The 22,950-nt window shown below is 42.0% G+C and overlaps 1 protein-coding gene across 10 annotated transcripts in view; it reads left to right on the top strand.

Moving 5' to 3' along the window:
• The first annotated feature begins 1,074 nt into the window (after positions 1–1,074).
• Positions 1,075–22,950, top strand: part of LOC106560362 (mitogen-activated protein kinase 10) — a 126,300-nt gene continuing 104,424 nt past the window's right edge. For all 10 annotated transcript variants that reach the window (XR_006756965.1, XR_006756964.1, XR_006756962.1 and 7 more), the window contains exon 1: positions 1,075–1,335. Coding sequence is in view for 5 of the 10 variants with exons in the window: in XM_045687903.1 (XP_045543859.1) it covers positions 1,333–1,335 (3 nt within the window). In the remaining 5 variants the exon portion in view is untranslated. The remainder of the gene's footprint in view (positions 1,336–22,950) is intronic.

The following is a 22,950-nucleotide window of genomic DNA, read 5'->3' as shown; positions in this document are numbered from 1 at the left end:
ATGGCTGAATTGGGGTCCCCAGTTGTATTGTGTGATGCCCATATCCCTATATGTCTCTCAGAAGTATCTATATTATCAACAAAAGCCTTTTTAGCATAGCAGTTAAAAATAGAAACAATGAGCACTGACACATCAACAATTTTTTGGGGAACTCTGATCCTATTCAGTCAGGAAGTAATTTAGCATCAAGGACTTCCTTCCTCAGTTTGGGCCCAGCCACCTGTTTCAAGCTCACTATTTGCCCTCTAGTGGATTAAAAAAATAATTGCAAGCAGGATGTGATAGTAGAATCATTGCAAGCAGGATGTGATAGTGGAGATGGTGTGTATTTTGCTCAGTGAGGCATACTTCCTTCTTGCATTTGAGTGGAATACCTTTCAGGGACATGTGAATTGTACAGACACAAAGAGGTCATAAGGACTAATTACTATCAGATTTGCAAATGTGTGCGTGTTCAAGGGATCTCGGTGAGATGCGTCTGGTCAATGTTCATTTGGAGGGAAGACAGTAGGCTACATCACCATTGAACATCTCATGTGCCAGTGTAGGGTGTTGTCTTTCGGATGGAACGTTAAATAGGTGTCCTGACTCTCTGTGGTCACTAAAGATCCCATGACACTTATTGTAAAAGTAGGGGTCTTAACCCCAGTGTCCTGGCTAAATTCCCAAACTGTAAATGAGAATGTATTCTCAGTCAATTTACCTGGTAAAAAAACAAACATAAAATCAGTATTCCTTAAAAATAATCTGTATGTGTGCACAATGCATCCTTTAATGTTTACATGTTTATAATGTTGTGTGTGTGTGTGTGTGTGTGTGTGTGGAATGAGTGAGTGAGGCCTATGATATGGCCAGAGGGTGGAACCTTAAGCACGCCTGCCCGCCTCCCCGCATATCTTGAGCGCACTGGCAGGATGTCGCAGGATCGGAGAGAGGGAAGCTCGAGCTTCTCTCCTTCATGCACACCCCTCCCATCCATGCCCGGCTATGCTTTGGGTATGACGTCACATGTGCTCCCTTAGGTTGCCATAGCAATTTCTTTCCCTAACCCCGTTCTTTTTTCTGTCCCTCCTCCTTTCTGGTACGTCCACAATGGTACAGACAGCATCTTGCAGTACAATGGTTGCAAGACGGTAAACGGGGAGTGATTCAGCATTGCAATCGTAATTTCTAGGCTATACCGCTATTTTTTTCTTCCATCGCTGCATTTGTTTTTAGTTATCTCCATGTTCACGTTTATTTTTCTGTGTGTGCTAAGTCGTTAAATGTCTCCCGTCTGAATGTTTTGAACAGAACTGTCACCGGCCAAGGATCGTCGTCAGCTGGCACGGAATGGTAGGTTTGCTCGGTGTGGTGTGGTGGAACAGTGATGTTGATGCAGCGGGAACCTGCTGAAGGATGGGGTGATGAATATCGATCTGCTCAAAGGTTAATGACGTCGACTAATAGCGTTTCTTTCTGTCTTAGAACGCGACAGTGACAATAACAAACCTCTTTTGATTTGACTTGTCCAGTGTTTGTTATAAATATGTGGTCAGTGATGGAATTAATAAGGCGTTGATTTGATATGTTATTGATGCAGGACACAAATGTTGTCCACGAGGATGTTTTTTTCTACCCTCGATTGATGGTCATATACATGCACTGACATTTCATAACATCCCTTTCATTATCACTAGGCTGATGTCTTATTATGTAGGCCTATCAGCAATTGAGAATATAATATCAACAATGTTGCAATATAAATATAGCAATACATCAATGAATGGTATATTATTTAGCGTTTATAAGGCATCACGATAGGACTTAAGGCTAGATCTGGGCCTGGCTACATTTAACTTACATTTGTTCAATTTAAACGGTAGACCATTCAGCCAGGACTTTATAGATAGGCCTATGCACCCACTCTCAGATGTCAGCTGCACCTTGTGTCAATCACCTACAGAATGACTTTGCATCAATGCATCTCAGTTATAAAAGTGCACATTTACAAACTCATGATTAGTCCAGAAAGATCATGAATGAATGGACCACCTGACATATTATTTCACAATGCATGATGAGATGTGTAAAGGCAGTGCCATATGATATAGAAAGATTGGAGTGTGAAAAACTAGGCTATTTGGGTGAGGAGCAGTAGGCATCATAATGCAGCAAAGAGATTGCATACATTATTGATACAGTAACAGGTGCTTGAAATTTGAACACAGCAAAACACACAGATTGTTTTGGAGTTGTCAATATATGCATTGGAGCTTCTTGCTGAGTTGTGTTATGCTATGTGAATGAGACACTCATAAGTTTTAAGGTAGTCAATATACTGTATAGCCATTAAGTTGTTGTGGTGATCTTGGTACAATGAGAAAACAAGATCTCATTAGAATATGTCTTAATAGTGGCCTTCAACCATTATAGTTTTACAGTACCAGTCAAATGTTTGGACACACCTACTCATTCAAGGGTTTTTATTTATCTTTACTATGTTCTACATTGTAGAATAACAGTATAGACATCAAAACTATGAAATAACCCATATGGAATCATGTAGTAACCAAAAACGTGTTAAACAAATTCTTTGGATTCTTCGAAATAGCCACCCTTTGCCTTGAAGACAGCTTTGCTCTCAACCAGCTTCACCTGGAATGCTTTTCCAACAGCCTTGAAGGAGTTCCCACATATGCTGAGCACTTATTGGCTGCTTTTCCTTCACTCTGCGGTCCAACTCATCCCAAACCATGTCAATTGGGTTGAGGTCGGGTGATTGTGGAGGCCAGGTCATCTGATGCAGCACTCATCACTCTCCTTCTTGGTCAAATAGCCCTTAGGGAGGTGTGGTGGGTCATTGTCCTGTTGAAAAACAAATGATAGTCCCAATAAACACAAACCAGATGGGATGGCATATCACTGCAGAATGCTGTGGTAGCCATGCTGGTTAACCTGTTGGGGCTAGGGGGCAGCATTTGCACGTCTGGATAAAAAAAATGTACCCGATTTAATCTGGTTACTAATCCTACCCAGTAACTAGAATATGCATATACTTATTATATATGGATAGAAAACACTCTAAAGTTTCTAAAACTGTTTGAATGGTGTCTGTGAGTATAACAGAACTCATTTGGCAGGCAAAACCCTGAGACATTTTCTGACAGGAAGTGGATACCTGATGTGTTGTATTGACTTTAAACCTATCCCATTGAAAAACACAGGGGTTTAGGAATATTTTGGCACTTCCTATTGCTTCCACTAGATGTCACCAGCCTTTACAAAGTGTTTTGAGTCTTCTGGAGGGAGATCTGACCGAACAAGAGCCATGGAACGGTGATGGCCGATTAGACTCTGGCGCGCGAGTTCATGTTGGGTACCCTCGTTCCAATACGTTATAAAAGAGTATGCATTCGTCCACCTTGAATATTATTCATGTTCTGGTTAAAAAAAGGCCCTAATGATTTATGCTATACAACGTTTGACATGTTTGAACGAACGGAAATATATTTTTTCCCCTCGTTCATGACGAGAAGTCCGGCTGGCTTACATCATGTGCTAACGAGACGGAGATTTTTGGACATAAATGATGAGCTTTTTTGAACAAAACTACATTCGTTATGGACCTGTGATACCTGGAAGTGACATCTGATGAAGAGAATCAAAGGTAATGGATTATTTACATAGTATTTTCGATTTTAGATCTCCCCAACATGACGTCTAGTCTGTATCGCAACGCCGTATTTTTCTGGGCGCAGTGCTCAGATTATTGCAAAGTGTGATTTCCCAGTAAGGTTATTTTTAAATCTGGCAAGTTGATTGCGTTCAAAAGATGTAAATCTATAATTCTTTAAATGACAATATAATATTTTACCAATGTTTTCTAATTTTAATTATTTAATTTGTGACGCTGACTTGACTGCCGGTTATTGGAGGGAAACGATTTCCTCAACATCAATGCCATAGTAAAACGCTGTTTTTGGATATAAATATGAACTTGATAGAACTAAAAATGCATGCATTGTCTAACATAATGTCCTAGGAGTGTCATCTGATGGAGATTGTAAAAGGTTAGTGCATCATTTTAGCTGGTTTTATGGTTTTGGTGACCCTGTCTTTGACTTGACAAAACATTACACACAACTCTTGTAAATGTACTGTCCTAACATACTCTAAATTTATGCTTTCGCCGTAAAACCTTTTTGAAATCGTAAAACGTGGTTAGATTAAGGAGATGTTTATCTTTCAAATGGTGTAAAATAGTTGTATTTTTGAAAAATTTGAATTTTGACATTTATTTGGATTCAAATTTGCCGCTCTTGAAATGCACCTGCTGTTGATGGAGTGCACCACGGGTGGCACGCTAGCGTCCCACCTAGCCCCAAGAGGTTAAGTGTGCCTTGAATTCTAAATAAATCACTGACAGTGTCACCAGCAAAGCACCATCACCATCACACCTCCTCCTCCATGCTTCACAGTGGGAACCACACATGCAGAGATCATCCGTTCACCTACTCTGCGTCTAACTACGACACGGCGGTTGTTACCAAAAATCTCTCATTTGGACTCAGACCAAAGGACAGATTTCCACGGGTTTAATGTCCATTGCTCGTGTTTCTTGGCCCAAGAAAGTCTCTTATTGGTGTCCTTTAGTAGTGGTTTCTTTGCAGCAATTCGACTACGAAGGCCTGATTCATGCAGTCTCCTCTGAACAGTTGATGTTGAGATGTGTCTGTTACTGAATTTATTTGGGCTGCAATCGGAAGTGCAGCTAACTCTCATGAACTTATCCTCCATAGCAGTATGGACTTGGCCCAAATAGAGCTATCTTCTGTATACCACCCCTTCCTTGTCACAACACAACTGACTGGCTCAAATGCATTAACCTCTTATGGCTAGGGGGCAGTATTTTCACGGCTGGATAAAAAACGTACCCGATTTAATCTGGTTACTAATCCTACCCAGTAACTAGAATATGCATATACTTATTATATATGGATGGAAAACACCCTAAAGTTTCTAAAACTGTTTGAATGGTGTCTGTGAGTATAACAGAACTCAAATGGCAGGTCAAAACCTGAGAGATTCCTTTACAGGAAGTGGCCTGTCTGACCATTTCTGGAACTTCTTTGCCATCTCTATCTTTTACTAAGGATCTCTGCTCTAACGTGACACTTCCTACGTTGTCCATAGGCGCTCAGAGCCCGGGAAAAACCTGAATGTCGTCATCCCAGCCCCAGGCTGAAACACATTATCGCCTTTCTCAAGTGGCCGATCAAGGGACTGTGGGCTTAGGCGCGTGACCTGGCCGCCCCCGTCTTTGTGATTTTTTCCTCTGTTTGCCGAAAAGGAGATTCCCGGTCTGAATATTATCGCTTTTCTACGAGAAAAATGCCATAAAATTGATTTTAAACAGCGGTTGACATGCTTCGAAGTACGGTAATGGAATATTTAGAATTGTTTTGTCACGAATTGCGCCATGCGCGCGACCCTTCTTTACCATTTCGGATAGTGTCTGGAGCGCACGAACAAAACGCCGCTATTCGGATATAACGATGGATTTTTTTGGACCAAACCAACATTTGTTATTGAAGTAGCAGTCCTGGGAGTGCATTCTGACGAAGACAACAAAAGTAATGAAACTTTTGTAATAGTAAATCGGAGTTTGATCAGGGCTAAACTTGGTCGGTGTCTAAATGGCTAGCCGTGATGGCTGGGCTATCTACTGAGAATATTGCAAAATGTGCTTTCACCGAAAAGCTATTTTAAAATCGGACATATCGAGTGCATAGAGGAGTTCTGTATCTATAATTCTTAAAATAATTGTTGTGTTTTTTGTGAACGTTTATCGTGAGTAATTTAGTAAATTCACCGGATGTTTGCGGGGGGTATGCTAGTTCTGAACGTCACATGCTAATGTAAAAAGCTGGTTTTTGATATAAATATGAACTTGATTGAACAAAACATGCATGCATTGTATAACATAATGTCCTAGGGTTGTCATCTGATGAAGATCATCAAAAGTTAGTGCTGCATTTAGCTGTGGTTTTGTTTTTTTTGTGACATTATATGCTAGCTTGAAAAATGGGTGTCTGATTATTTCTGGCTTGGTACTCTGCTGACATAATCTAATGTTTTGCTTTCGCTGTAAAGCCTTTTTGAAATCGGACAGTGTGGTTAGATAAAGGAGAGTCTTGTCTTTAAAATGCTGTGAAATAGTCATATGTTTGAAAAATTGAAGTTTTTGTATTTTTGAGGAATTTGTCATTCGCGCAAAACGCCTATCATTGGATATTGGAGCAGGTGTTCCGCTAGCGGAACGTCTAGATGTAAGAGGTTTTAAGAAGGAAAGAAATTCTACAAATTAACATTTAACAATGCACACCTATTATTCAAATAATTGAAATGCATTCCAGGTGACTACCTCATGAAGCTGGTTGAGAGAATGCCAAGAGTGTGCAAAGCTGTCATCAAGGCAAAGGGTGGCTACTTTGAAGAATCTCAAATATATTTAACACTCTTTTTGGTTACTACATGATTCCATGAGTTTTTTCGTAGTTTTGATGTCTTCACTATTATTTTACAATGTAGAAAATAGTAAAAATAAAGAAAAATCCTTGAATGAGTAGGTGTGTCCAAACTTTTGACTGGTACTGTATATGTCACCTATGTCGATGGCAACATGAGGACATATTACTAAAAAGATAGCCTATGTCTGAAGTGGATGCTGTGCAATGCCAAGAGGCGGCATCATGGGCCAAAATGTGTGTTACTTTACAACCTATTGCATACGATACTGGTGAATACTGTGTAGCTGTTGATCATGGTAAAAAGGGAAGATGTGCAATCCAATTTTTCATTTCCTCATCAATCCAAGAGGATTTAACTGTTTTTACAGTCATTTTATTAATGGGTGTGCGCTTATTAGTAACTGGAATAAGCAATTTCATAAATGTGTCTGCAGCGTCTGGTTTCTCCTCATTACACACCACAGACCAGCAAATATTGTTTACATCATCAACATATGAATCACTACAAAACTTAGTGTGACCTCTTATACACTATATTAGGCCCAGCCTTTGAAACTTTAGTTTTCCAAGATCAAATACCAAATAAAATTGTATTTGTCACATGCACCGAATACAACAGTGAAATGCTTACTTACAAGCCTTTAACCAACAATTGTCACGTCCTGGCCAGTAAAAGGGGTTATTTGTCATTGTAGTTGGTCAGGGCGTGGCAGGGGGTGTTTGTTTTGTGTGGTTGGGTATTGTGGGTTTAGGTTCTAGTTTTCTTATTTCTATGTTTGTCTAGCTTTTCTAGTTCTATGTGAACTCCAATTAGAGGCAGCTAGGTTGTTGTTGTCTCTAATTGGAGGCCATATTTAGTTGTGTTTGTTTTCGCTGGGTTTTGTGGGTGGTTGTTTCTAGTATAGTCTATGCACCTTACTGGACTGTTTTCGGCGTTTTGGTCCCCCTTCAACGACGAGTGTTACAACAATGCAGTTTTAAGAAAAATAAGTCTTGAGTAAAAAATGGATAAATAAAAAACAAAAGTAACAAATTACTAAAGAGCAGCAGTAAAATAACTATATCGAGGCTATATACGGGGTGTACCGGTATAGAGTAAATGTGCAGTTGCACCAATTAGTCGAGGTAATTGAGGTAATATGTACATGTAGGTAGAGTTAAAGTGGCTAAGGCATAAATAATCATCAGAGAGTAGCAGCAGCGTAAAATAGGGGGAGGGGAGGGGGGTAGCCATTTGATTAGCTGTTCAGGAGTCTTATGGCTTGGGGGTAGAAGCTGTTAAGAAGTCTTTTGGACCTAGACTGAGCGCTCCAGTACTGCTTGCCGTGCGGTAGCAGAGAGAACAGTGTATGACTAGGGTGGCAGGAGTCTTTGACAATTTTTAGGGCCTTCCTCTGACACCGCCTGGTATAGAGGTCCTGGATGGCAGGAAGCTTGGCCCCAGTGCCTTGCGGTTGAAGGCCGAGTAGTTGCCATACCTGGCAGTGATGCAACCAGTCAGGATGCTCTCGGGTGCAGCTGTAGAACTTTTTGTTTGGACCATGATAGTTTGTTCATGTGGACATCAAGGAACTTGAAGCTCTCAACATGCTCCACTACGATGAGAATGGGGGCGTGCTCGGTCCTCCTTTTTAATATTGTGATCACTACATCCTATTTATTTGTATACTGCTTTAAAGCAAATTTCTGCAGCATTAGTAAAGATGTGATTAATATGTTGATGATTTCATTCTTGTGCTGTTTGTAAATACCCTGGTAGGTTGACTGACAACCAGATGTTCTGTGTGGCTCAGTTGGTAGAGCATGGTGTTTGCAACGCCAGGGTTGTGGGTTCGATTCCCATGGGGGACCGGTACGGAGAAAAAAAATGTATGAAATGTATGCATTCACTACTGTAAGTCGCTCTGGATAAGAGCGTCTGCTAAAATGACTAAAACATGTAAAAATGTTCTGTGCATAGGCCTATAAGAGTATTCTGCCTTCAGAGAGTATTCAAACCCCTTTACTTTTTTCAAGCCTAAATAAGTTCAGGAGTAAAAATGTGCTTAACAAGTCACAAAATAAGTTGCATGGACTCACTCTGTGTGCAATAATAGTGTTTAAAATGATTTTAGAATTACTATCTTATCTCTGTACCCCACACATACAATTATCTGTATGGTCCCTCAGCCGAGCAGGGAATTTCATACACTGATTCAACCACAAAGACCAGAGAGGTTTTCCAATGCTTCACAAAAAACGGGACGTATTGGTAGATGGGTAACACAAACAAAAGCACGCATTGAATATCCCTTTGAGTATGGTGAAGTTATTAATTCCACTTTGGAAGGTGTACCAATACACCCGGTCACTACAAAGGTAAAGGCGTCCTTCCTATTTCAGTTGCCAGAGAGGAAGGGAACCGCTCAGGGATTTCACCAAGAGGCCAATGGTGACTTTAAAACAGAGAGTTTAATGGCTGTGATAGGAGAAAACTGAGGATGAATCAACAATATTGTCATTTCTCCACAATACTAACCTAAATGACAGAGTGAGAAGAAGGATGCCTGTACAGAATAAAAACATTTCAAAACATGCATCCTATTTGCAACAAATGCCCCAAAAAAATTGGCAAAGCAATTCACTTTATGTTTGGGGCAAATCCAAGACAACAAATCACTGAGTACCACTCTTCACATTTTCAAGCATGGTGGCTGCATCATGTTATGGGTATGCTTGTCATTGGCAAGGACTAGGGAGATAAAACAATATGTACAAAAATAAACAGAATCAATCTAAGCACAAGCACAATCTTAGAGGACAACCTGATTCAGTGTCACGTGTGCTGCCTCTCCGTCCTCTAGGTTATCATGCTGCTCATTATCCCACACACCTGTCACCATCGTCACACGAGATTCAACAACTGAGACATAAACTGAACAAGTTCCACAGCCATGTGACTCACAGAAATGGAATAATGTGTCCCTGAACAAAGGGGGGGGGGGTCAAAATCAAAAGTAACAGTAACAGTCAGTATCTGGTGTGGCCACCAGGTGCATTAAGTACTGCAATGCATCTCCTCCTCATGGACTGCACCAGATTTCCCAGTTCTTGCTGTGAGATGTTACCCCACTCTTCCACCAAGGCACCTGCAAGTTCCTGGACATTTCTGGGGGGGAATGGCCCTAGACCTCACCCTCTGATCCGACAGGTCCCAGACCTGAAGGATTGAGATACAAGCTCTTCGCTGGCCATGGCAGAACACTGACATTCCTGTCTTGCAGGAAATCATGCACAGAATGAGCAGTATGGCTGGTGGCATTGTCATGCTGGAAGGTCATGTCAGGATGAGCCTGCAGGAAGGGTACCACATGAGGGAGGAGGATGTCTTGACTGTAACGCACAGCGTTGCGTTTGCCTGCAATGACAACAAGGTCAGTCCGATGATGCTGTGACACACCGCCCCAGACCATGACGGACCCTCCACCTCCAAATCGATCCCGCTCCAGAGTACAGGCCTCGGTGTAATGCTCAAACCTTCGACAATAAACGCGAATCCAACCATCCCTCCTGGTGAGACAAAACCGTGACTCGTCAGTGTAGGGACATTTTTGTCAGTCCTGTCTGGTCCAGCAACGGTGGGTTTGTGCCCATAGGCGACGTTGTTGCCGGTGATGTCTGGTGAGGACCTGCCTTACAACAGGCCTACAGGCCCTCAGTTCAGCCTCTCTCAGCCTATTGCGGACAGTCTGAGCACTGATGGAGGGATTGTGCGTTCCTGGTGTAACTCTGGCAGTTGTTGTTGCCATCCTGTACCTGTGCCGCAGGTGTGATGTTCGGATGTACCGATCCTGTGCAGGTGTTGTTACACGTGGTCTGCCAGTGCGAGGACGATCAGCTGTCCATCCTGTCTCCCTGTAGCGCTGTCTTAGGCGTCTCACAGTGCGGACATTGCAATTTATTGCCCTGGCCACATCTGCAGTCCTCATGCCTCCTTGCAGCATGCGTAAGGCACGTTCACGCAGATGAGCAGGGACCTGGGCATTTTTCTTTGTTGTTTTTCAGAGTCAGTAAAAAGGCCTCGAGTTTTCATAACTGTGACCTTAATTTCCTACCGTCTTCAAGCTGTTAACCCCTGTGCGGCCTCTGTCCCGTATGCGGGACGGACATCCAGCGAAAAATCATATCGCCATTAGCATAACAAAATGTAATAATTATTATTATTTATTTTTTTCAAATTATATTGTTTTATAGATACACCTCTCCTGAATCGAACCACGTTGTCCAATTTCAAAAAGGCTTTACAGCAAAAGCAAAACATTAGATTATGTTAGAGGAGTATATCGTAAAAGTAGCCACATAGCCATTTTCCGACCAACCACATGCATCACAAATAACCAAAAAACAGCTAAATGCAGCACTAACCTTTGACAATCTTCATCAGATGACACACCTAGGACATCATGTTACACAATACATGCATTCTTTTGTTCGATAAAGTTCATATTTATATATAAAAACAGCATTTTACGTTGGTGCGTAACGTTGACTAACTATTTTCCCTCAAATGCATCCGATGAAACAGAGCTACAATTTACTAAATTACTATTCGAAAACATTTTTAAAATGTAATATTGTCATTCTAAGATTTATAGATGAATATCTCTTGAAAGCACCTGTAATGCCAGATTTAAAAATAACTTTACTGGGTAATCATACTTTGCGATAAAAGGGGATGCGATACTCAGAACAATAGGCTAGCAATAGTAATAGGCTAGCCATCTTGGAACAATCGCATATCACATCTAGTCTTGTATACTATTGTCAATAATCCCTTACCTATATTGTGTTCTCAGAATATATATTAAATTATGAGCACTCACCACGCTGCGCCTTGGTCCTCTTCTTCCAAAGACAGCCGTTACAGAACCACGCACCTTCAACGGACCAAGCAGCGTGGTATGGAGGAGCAGAGGGTTCAGGACTCCTGGACTTGGGAAGAGATACTGGACGGAAAGGGACCCTGGAGACAGGCTGGAGAATACCGCCGCCCGCCGGAGGAGATAGAGGCAGGGAAGGCAGAACGACGTTTCTGGGAGGATTGGCTGGCACGGCAAGAGGAGGAGAGGCAGCCCCAAGATTTATTTTGGGGGGGGGGCACACGGGACGGTCGGCGGTGCCGAGGATGGAACCAGATCCAGTCGGGGTGAAGTTGGAGGTGAGCGAAGGGAGCGAAGCAGAGACAGTGAAGGAGTTGATGGGGAGATTGGAGGAGAGAGATATGAGAGAGCTGCTGTGTTGGTGCATGAGGCACGACATTCGCCCTACGGAGCGTGTCCTCGAATTGATGTCACATGAGTCAGCTCTCCATACTCGTCCTGAGGTGCGTGCTAGCTGTCTGGTGAAAACTGTGCCAGCCCCACGCACCAGGTGCCAGCCCCAGCTCCTGTGCGCCTCCCCAGCACTGCACGTCTTGTGCCTGCTCCCAGAGCCAGGCCTCCTGCATGTCTCCTCAGCCTGGTGAATCCTGTGCCGGTGCCCAGAGCCAGGCCTCCTGCATGTCTCCCCAGCCTGGTGAATCCTGTGCCTGCGTCCAGAGCCAGGCCTCCTGCAAGTCTCCCCAGCCTGGTGAATCCTGTACCTGCGCCCAGAGCCAGGCCTCCTGCATGTCTCCCCAGCCTGGTGAGTCCTGTGCCTGCTCCCAGAGCCAGGCCTCCTGCATGTCTCCCCAGCCTGGTGAGTCCTGTGCCTGCTCCCAGAGCCAGGCCTCCTGCATGTCTCCCCAGCCTGGTGAGTCCTGTGCCTGCGCCCAGAGCCAGGCCTCCTGCAAGTCTCCCCAGCCTGGTGAGTCCTGTGCCTGCTCCCAGAGCCAGGCCTCCTGCATGTCTCCCCAGCCTGGTGAGTCCTGTGCCTGCTCCCAGAGCCAGGCCTCCTGCATGTCTCCCCAGCCTGGTGAATCCTGTGCCCAGAGCCCAGAGCCAGGCCTCCTGCAAGTCTCCCCAGCCTGGTGAGTCCTGTGCCTGCTCCCAGAGCCAGGCCTCCTGCTTGTCTCCCCAGCCTGGTGAGTCCTGTGCCTGCACCCAGAGCCAGGCGTCCTGCATGTCTCCCCAGCCTGGTGAGTCCTGTGCCTGCGCCCAGAGCCAGGTCTCCTGCAAGTCTCCCCAGCCTGGTGCGTCCTGCGCCAGAGCCGCCCTCCTGTCCGGCGCTGCCAGAGCCGCCCGCCAGTCCGGCGCAGTCAGAGCCGCCCGCCAGTCAGGAAGGAGATGCCTTCTGTCTCCTACAGATGAACGTACTTTGGTGCGAAAAGTGCAAATCAATCCCAGAACAACAACAAAGAACCGTGTGAAGATGCTGGAGGATATCCACAGTAAAACGAGTCCTATATCGATATAACCTGAAAGGCTGCTCAGCAAGGAAGAAGCCACTGCTCCAAAACTGCCATAAAAAAGCCAGACTACGGTTTGCAGCTGCACATGGGGACAAAGATCGTACTTTTTGGAGAAATGTCCTCTGGTCTGATGAAACAAAAATAGAACTGTTTGGCCATAATGACCATCGTTATGTTTGGAGGAAAAAGGGGGAGGCTTGCAAGACAAAGAACACCATCCCAACCGTGAAGCCCGGGGGTGGCAGCATCATGTTATGTGGGTGCTTTGCTGCAGGAGGGTCTGGTGCACTTCACAAAATAGATGGCATCATGAAGTAGGAAAATTATGTGGCTATATTGAAGCAACGTCTCAAGGCATCAGTCAGGAAGTTAAAGCTTGGTCGCAAATGGGTCTTCCAAATGAACCCAAGCAATGAACCCAAGCATACTTCCAAAGTTGTGGAAAAATGGCTTAAGGAAAACAAAGTCAAAGTATTGGAGTGGCCATCACAAAGCCCTGACCTCAATCCAATAGAGAATTTGTGGGCAGAACTGAAAAAGCGTGTTCGAGCAAGAAGACCAACAAACCTGACTCAGTTACACCAGCTCTGTCAGGAGGAATGGGCCAAAATTCACCCAATGTATTTTGGAAAACTTGTGGAAGGCTACCTGAAACGTTTGACCTAAGTTAAACAATTTAAAGGCATTGCTACCAAATTGTAATTGAGTGTATGTAAACTTCTGACCCACTGGGAATGTGATGAACAAATTAGAAGCTGAAAAAAATAATTCTCTCTACCATTATTCAGACATTTCATGTTCCTAAAATAAAGTGGTGATCCTAACTGACCTAAGACAGGGAATTTTTACTAGGATTAAATGTCAGGAATTATGAAAAACTGAGTTTAAAATGTAGTTGGCTAAGGTGTATGTAAACTTCCGACTTCAACTGTATATTGAATGCATTAACAGAAATGACCATAACCAAACAAACATTATACAGTATATTAGAAATTATAGTAATTAACGGTACATGTAGGCTACTACTGATTACATATGTAATGGGGAATTGATAGACACTAACAATCAAGGCAAACAATTCACACAATGAAACAAATTGGCGTGAGGGAGCGCATTGTGCATTTTATAGAAACTTACATTGTACATTTTAGACACTCTTCTTCTTGGACTATGCCATCCACACAGCCTCCACAATGGTTTTTGTCTCAGCCTCTTCAATGAGATGGGTGCGAATCAGACAGGTGTCTCGTGTGCCATAAAAAAAACATATCTATATATATATTTGCTACTGCTGCTCGACAAAAAAAGTTTGGTCGACCAACAGCCTATGAACCAAATAATTGACCAGTCAACTAATTGGGGCCAGCCCTAAATTAATTTTATTTAACATTGTATTGATTGCTGTTTTGTTTCATATTATATTGATTGTTGTATTACTGTGATCAGGGCACCCTTGTGAATGAGACCCTAATAAGGGATCAATAAAATGTGAATACAGTAAGGATAGCCACTGTCTGTTGAGAACCAAAGCAATATGCTCTGCAGAGAGCTACAGTTATTAGGTTACATAAATTGATTGAGCCGATGGAAATACTGGATGGGGTTTTTATTTTGTCTCTATGCACCCACCCAGATGACTAATGCTAAGCCAGCCAGGTAGCCATATTGTAGTTGTGTGCATCCCCAATGTCACCCTTTTCCCTATATACAGTGGTTTGTCCTTTAAAATTTGCAGCGTACTGTGGCGCAGCTTGCACGGTGACGCAGAATTCTATGGCAAGTTATTTAAGTGTGAACCACTGGTACCATTAGTGCTAGTTTGACCACCAGAGGACATCTTTGAGAAGCATTTGATAGCCTTCAATAGTGGCTGTACTAGAGAATGCAGGCACGCGGGACACTGGGGTTCAAATACTCAACACTAGTGGGACTCGCCTATGGTAGGTCTACAGTATATCGAAAAATATGATGTAACTCTCCGCCAATAATTACATATAGAGGATTGGAGGATATTTATGTAATTCAGTGATATTTATTCCCATAGTAATTCGTTATGGATACGTAATTAAATAAACATTGTCATTTTGAGAGTATTTTTATCATTATTTTATTAACCTGTTGGGGTGTAGGGGGCAGTATTTTCACAGCCGGATGAAAAACGTACCCAATTTAAACAGGTTACTACTCTGGCCCAGAAACTAGAATATGCATATTATTAGTACATTTGGATAGAAAACACTCTGAAGTTTCTAAAACTGTTTGAATGGTGTCTGTGAGTATAACAGAACTCATATGGCAGGCAAAAACCTGAGAAAAATCCAATCAGGAAGTAGAGAGTCTGAGAATTGTAGTTCTTCTTTTGATTCTCTATCGAAACTACAGCGTCTGTGGGGTGACGTTGCACTTCCTAAGGCTTCCATTGGCTGTCAACAGCCTTCAGAAAGTGGTTTGAGAATTCTCCTGTCACTGGGCAGATAATAGCAGCTCAGTTACTGAGTGGACTGCCTGTGGACAAAGGGATTGGATATGCGCAGTCACGTCAGCGCGCCGTTCCTTCTTTTTCTTCTTGAATGAATAGGCTATTGGCCGGTTGGAATATTATCGCAATTTCACGTTAAAAATACCATAAAGATTGATTTTAAACAGTGTTTGACATGCTTCTAAGTATGGTAATAGAACATTTTGACTTTTCGTCTCTGGTACCACGCTCGCGCGGTTTGCCTTTGGATAGTGACCTGAACGCACAAACAAAACAGAGGTATTTGGACATAAATATGGAGTATTTCCAACAAAAACAACATTTCTTGTGGAAGTAGCAGTCCTGGGAGTGCATTCTGACGAAGATCAGCAAAGGTAAGACAATATTTCTAATAATATTTCTGAGTTTAGGTTTCCCCGAACTTGGCGGGTGTCTGTATAGCTCGCTGTGATGGCTGAGCTATGTACTCAGAATATTGAAAAATGTGCTTTCTCCGTAAAGCTATTTTAAAATCTGACACAGCGGTTGCATCCAGGAGTAGTCTATCTATAATTCTTAAAATAATTGTTATGTATTTTGTCAACGTTTATGATGAGTATTTTTGTAAATTGATGTGCACCGGACGTTTTGGTGGGAATACATTTTCTGAACATCACGCGCCAATGTAAAATGCTGTTTTTGGATATAAATATGAACTTTATCGAACAAAACATACGTGTATTGTGTAACATAATGTCCTAGGAGTGTCATCTGATGAAGATTGTCAAAGGTTAGTGCTTCATTTTGCTGTGTTTTGGGTTTTATTGTCACATGTTTGGAAAATGGCTGTGTGATTATTTTTGTCTATGTAGTCTCCTAACATAATCTAATGTTTTGCTTTCGCTGTAAAGCCTTTTTGAAATCGGACAATGTGGTTACATCAAGGAGAAGTGTATATTTAAAATGGTGTAAAATAGTTGTATGTTTGAGAAAGTTGAATTATTGTTGTTTTGAATTTTCCGCCCTGATATTTCACTGGCTGTGTCCCGCAGGTGGGATGCTAGCGTCCCACGTAGCCCATAGAAGTTAATAAAGCATAAAGCTGCCATTATTAGTTACATTGTTTTAGTTTGAACGTGCAGACTGGCACTAAGAACAGAACAGCAGGAACGTTTCCATAGTCAGCGCCATTATTAGTGCAATGCCCCTTAAAGTGTTGCCAGTGTGGCAGGGTGGGGGTCCACCCCCCCTCCCCCTTCCTCCTCTTTCCTTCCCCATGGGCTAGGTCGGTCTTCTGTGCGTGGCTCTGTGGCCCATCCCGTTACCCCTGCCCTCGTGCCTTGAACCTCGCGCACTTTCAATGGATACAGCTGTTGAACTGTGGCGCGCAATGGCAATCCCATTGTGCGCCACTCGGGAGCCATGACCAATATGACCAATATATCCTGCTAATAACAGGGTTAATGATATATTTGTGAGAATATCCAATGGGCTTTTATATAATTCTAAATTCATCATTAATAATAATAACAATAATAATAATCACTTTGTTTAAAAAATAACAATATTTTGGAGATTATTTAGTTTTCAAATAACGTAAAATGAGTGAGAAAAAGGCCATTCTTGAACATTTTTTATTTCACCTTTATTTAACCAGGTAGACTAGTTGAGAACAAGTTCTCATTTACAATTGTGACCTGGCCAAGATAAAGCAAAGCAGTTTGACACATACAACAACACAGAGTTACACATGGAGTAAAACAAACATACAGTCAATAATACAGTAGAAAAATAAGTCCATATACAATGTGAGCAAATGAGGTGAGATAAGGGAGGTAAAGGAAAAAAAAGGCCATGGTGGCGAAGTACATACAATATTGCAAGTAAAACACTGGAATGGTAGATTTGCAGTGGAAGAAAGTGCAAAGTAGAAATAGAAAAAATGGGGTGCAAAGGAGCAAAATAAATAAATACAGTAGGGGAAGAGGTAGTTGTTTGGGCTAAATTATTGATGAGCTATGTACAGGTGCAGTAATCTGTGAGCTGCTCTGACAGCTGGTGCTTAAAGCTAGTGAGGGAGATAAGTGTTTCCAGTTTCAGAGATTTTTGTAGTTTGTTCCAGTCATTGTCAGCAGAGAACTGGAAGGAGAGGCGGCCGAAGGAGGAATTGGCTTTGGGGGTGACCAGTGAGATATACCTGCTGGAGCGCGTGCTACAGGTGGGTGCTGCTATGGTGACCAGCGAGCTAAGGGGGGACTTTACCTAGAAGGGTCTTGTAGATGACCTGGAGCCAGTGGGTTTGGCGACGAGTATGAAGCGAGGGCCAGCCAACGAGAGCGTACAGGTCACAGTGGTGGGTATTATATGGGGCTTTGGTGACAAAACGGATGGCACTGTGATAGACTGCATGCAATTTATTGAGTAGAGTATTGGAGGCTATTTTGTAAATGACATCGCCGAAGTCGAGGATCGGTAGGATGGTCAGTTTTACGAGGGTATGTTTGGCAGCATGAGTGAAGGATGCTTTGTTGCGAAATAGGAAGCCAATTCTAGATTTAACTTTGGATTGGAGATGTTTTATGTGAGTCTGGAAGGAGAATTTACATTCTAACCAAACACCTAGGTATTTGTAGTTGTCCACATATTCTAAGTGAGAACCGTCCAGAGTAGTGATGCTGGACAGGCAGGGAGGTGCAGGCAGAGATCAGTTGAAGAGCATGAATTTAGTTTTACTTGTATTTAACCTCTTACATCTAGACGTTCCGCTAGCGGAACACCTGCTCCAATATCCAATGATAGGCGTCGCGCGAAATACAAACTCCTCTAAAATACAAAAACTTCAATTTTTCAAACATATGACTATTTCACAGCATTTTAAAGATAAGACTGTCCTTTATCTAACCACACTGTCCGATTTCAAAAAGGCTTTACAACGAAAGCAAAACATTAGATTATGTCAGCAGAGTACCAAGCCAGAAATAATCAGACACCCATTTTTCAAGCTAGCATATAATGTCACAAAAACCCAGAAGACAGCTAAATGCAACACTAACCTTTGATGATCTTCATCAGATGACAACCCTAGGACATTATGTTATACAATACATGCATGTTTTGTTCAATCAAGTTCATATTTATATCAAAAACCAGCTTTTTACATTAGCATGTGACGTTCAGAACTAGCATACCCCCGCAAACTTCCGGGGAATTCGCTAACATTTTACTAAATTACTCACGATAAACGTTCACAAAAAGCATAACAATTATTTTAAGAATTATAGATACAGACCTCCTCTATGCACTCGATATGTCCGATTTTAAAATAGCTTTTTGGTGAAAGCACATTTTGCAATATTCTAAGTACATAGCCCAGGCATCACGGGCTAGCTATTTAGACACCCGGCAAGTTTAGCACTCACCAATATCAGCTTTACTATTATAAAAGTTTCATTACCTTTTGTTGTCTTCGTCAGAATGCACTCCCAGGATTGCTACTTCAATAACAAATGTTGGTTTGGTCCAAAATAATCCATCGTTATATCCGAATAGCGGCGTTTTGTTCGTGCGTCCCAGACACCATCTGAAATGGTAAATCAGGGTTGTGCGCATGGCGCAATTCGTGACAAAAAAAATCTAAATATTCCATTACCGTACTTCGAAGCATGTCAACCGCTGTTTAAAATCCATTTTTATGCCATTTTTCTCGTAAAAAAGCGATAATATTCCGACCGGGAATCTCCTTTTAGCTAAACAGAGGAAAGTAAACAGAGCTTTCGGTCGACGCGGGCACGAGCCTGAGTCTCACAGTACTGTAACCAGCCACTACCCAAACGCGCTACTTTGTTTCAGCCAGAGCCTGCAAAGCCACGATTCAGCTTTTTGCCGCCTTCTGAGACCCTATGGCAGCCGTAGGAAGTGTCACGGGACAGCTAAGATCCTCACTCTTCAATAAACAGAGACAAGAAGAACGACACCTTGTCAGACAGGCCACTTCCTGCCTGAAACCTTGTCAGGTTTTTGCCTGCCAAATGAGTTCTGTTATACTCACAGACACCATTCAAACAGTTTTAGAAACTTTAGGGTGTTTTCTATCCATATGTAATAAGTATATGCATATTCTAGTTACTGGGTAGGAGTGGTAACCAGATTAAATCGGGTACGTTTTTTATCCAGCCGTGAAAATACTGCCCCCTAGCCATAACAGGTTAACCTCTCTAGGGTAGGGGGCAGTATTTTCACGGCCGGATGACAAACGTACCCAAATTAAACGGCCCACTACTCGGGCCCAGGTACTGGAATATTCATATTATTAGTATATTTGGATAGAAAACACTCTGAAGTTTATAAAACTGTTTGAATGATGTCTGTGAGTATAACAGAACTCGTATGGCAGGCAAAAATCTGAGAAGAATCTAACCAGGAAGTGAGAATTCTGGTGCTTGTAGTCCTTTCAAGTCATTGCCAATGGAACACACAGTGAGTTAGGGTTCATTTTGCAGTTTCTAAGGCTTCCACTAGATGTCAACAGTCTTTAGAATGTTGTTTGAGGCGTCTATGATGAACAGAGACCGAACAAGAAGGCTGGGAAGTTGTAGACCCATCAGTTCATTGGCGCGCGTTCATGTGAGAAGGGACCTGTGTTCCAAAACGTTTTTCAAGACACAGGAACCGTCCGGTTGGAATATTACTGAAGTTTCACGTTCAAAAGGCCCTAAAGATTGATGCTTTACAACGTTTGACATGTTTGAACGAACGTAAACAAAACATTTTTTTACTCTTCTTTTCGGCGCGCTTCCTACATTTGGAGTAGCTGAACTGAACACGCGAACAACAAGGAGCTATTTGGACATAAATTATGGAGTTTATCGAACAAAACAACATTTATTGTGGACCTGGGATTTCCTGGAAGTGCCTTCTGATGGTCCCGTGTGGCTCAGTTGGTAGAGCATGGTGTTTGCAACACCAGGGTTGTAGGTTTGATTCCTATGGGGGACCACTACAGAGAAAAAAAAAAGTATGAAATGTATGCATTCACTACTGTAAGTCACTCTGGATAAGAGCATCTGCTAAATGACTAAAATGTAAATGATGAAGATCATCAAAGGTAAGGGAATCTTTCTAATGCAATTTATGATTTTAGATGACTCCAAAATGGCAGCTCTGTATTGCATAGTGTATTTTTCTGAGCGCAGTACTCAGATTATTGCAAAGTGTGCTTTCCCAGTAAAGTTATTTTGAAATCTTTCACAGCGTTAGCATAAAGGAGATGTTCATCTATAATTCTTTGAATGACAGTTTAATATTTTATCAACGTTTATGATGAGTATTTTTGTAAATTGTAGCTCTGATTCACCGGAAGTATTGGAGGCAAAATATTTTCTGAACGTCACGCGCCGATGTAAAATGCTGTTTTTAGATATAAATATGAACTTGATCGAACAAAAAATGCATGTATTGTGTAACATGATGTCCTAGGAGTGTCATCTGATGAAGATCGTCAAAGGTTAGTGCTGCATTTAGCTGTGTTTTGGGTATTTGTGATGCATGCTAGTTGCTTGGAAATGGCTGTGTGGTTATTTGTGTCTATGTACTCTCCTAACATAATCTAATGTTTTGTTTTCGCTGTAAAGCCTTTTGGAAATTGGACAACGTGGTTCGATTCAGGAGAAGTGTATCGATAAAATGGTGTAAAATAGTCCTATGTTTGAGAACTTTGAATTATGACATTTTGTGGTTTTAAATTTGGCGCTCTGATTTTTCACTGGCTGTTGAATAATGTGGGACGATTTCGTCCCACCTCCCCTAGAGGTTAAGAGCAGTTGGAGGCCACGGAAGGAGAGTTGTATGGCATTGAAGCTCGTCTGGAGGGTTGTTAACCAGAACATGAATTATATTCAAGGTGGACGAATGCATTCTCTTTTAAAACGTATTGGAACGAGGGTACCCAACATGACCTCGCGCGCCAGAGTCTAATCGGCCATCACCGTTCCAAGGCTCTTGTTCGGTCAGATCTCAAAGTAGAAGACTCAAAACACTTTGTAAAGGCTGGTGACATCTAGTGGAAGCAATAGGAAGTGCCAAAACATTAATCAGCCCCTGTGTGTTTCAATGGCATAGGCTTAAAGGTAATTCAACACATCAGGTATCCACTTCCTGTCTGAAAATGTCTCAGGGTTTTGCCTGCCAAATGAGTTCTGTTATACTCACAGACACCATTCAAACAGTTTTAGAAACTTTAGAGTGTTTTCTATCCATATATAATAAGTATATGCATATTCTAGTTACTGGTTAGGATTAGTAACCAGATTAAATCGGGTATGTTTTTTTATCCAGCCGTGAAAATACTTCCCCCTAGCCCCAACAGGTTAACCTCTATGGGCTAGGTGGGACGCTAGCGTGCCACCCGTGGTGCACTCCATCAACAGCAGGTGCATTTCAAGAGCGGCAAATTTGAATCCAAATAAATGTCAAAATTCAAATTTTTCAAACATACAACTATTTTACACCCTTTGAAAGATAAACATCTCCTTAACCTCTATGGGCTAGGTGGGACGCTAGCGTGCCACCCGTGGTGCACTCCATCAACAGCAGGTGCATTTCAAGAGCGGCAAATTTGAATCCAAATAAATGTCAAAATTCAAATTTTTCAAACATACAACTATTTTACACCCTTTGAAAGATAAACATCTCCTTAATCTAACCACGTTTTACGATTTCAAAAAGGTTTTACGGCGAAAGCATAAATTTAGAGTATGTTAGGACAGTACATTTACAAGAGTTGTGTGTAATGTTTTGTCAAGTCAAAGACAGGGTCACCAAAACCATAAAACCAGCTAAAATGATGCACTAACCTTTTACAATCTCCATCAGATGACACTCCTAGGACATTATGTTAGACAATGCATGCATTTTTAGTTCTATCAAGTTCATATTTATATCCAAAAACAGCGTTTTACTATGGCATTGATGTTGAGGAAATCGTTTCCCTCCAATAACCGGCAGTCAAGTCAGCGTCACAAATTAAATAATTCAAATTAGAAAACATTGGTAAAATATTATATTGTCATTTAAAGAATTATAGATTTACATCTCTTGAACGCAATCAACTTGCCAGATTTAAAAATAACCTTACTGGGAAATCACACTTTGCAATAATCTGAGCACTGCGCCCAGAAAAATACGCGTTGCGATACAGACTAGACGTCATGTTGGGGAGATCTAAAATCGAAAATACTATGTAAATAATCCATTACCTTTGATTCTCTTCATCAGATGTCACTTCCAGGTATCACAGGTCCATAACGAATGTAGTTTTGTTCAAAAAAGCTCATCATTTATGTCCAAAAATCTCCGTCTTGTTAGCACATGATCTAAGCCAGCCGGACTTCTCGTCATGAACGAGGGGAAAAAATATATTTCCGTTCGTTCAAACATGTCAAACGTTGTATAGCATAAATCATTAGGGCCTTTTTTAACCAGAACATGAATAATATTCAAGGTGGACGAATGCATACTCTTTTATAACGTATTGGAACGAGGGTACCCAACATGAACTCGCGCGCCAGGTGTCTAATGGGACATCATCGTTCCATGGCTCTTGTTCGGTCAGATCT

Source organism: Salmo salar, chromosome ssa01, assembly GCF_905237065.1.
Source record: "Salmo salar chromosome ssa01, Ssal_v3.1, whole genome shotgun sequence".
Taxonomy (NCBI): domain Eukaryota; kingdom Metazoa; phylum Chordata; class Actinopteri; order Salmoniformes; family Salmonidae; genus Salmo; species Salmo salar.
This window is presented reverse-complemented; position numbering and strand designations above follow the sequence as displayed.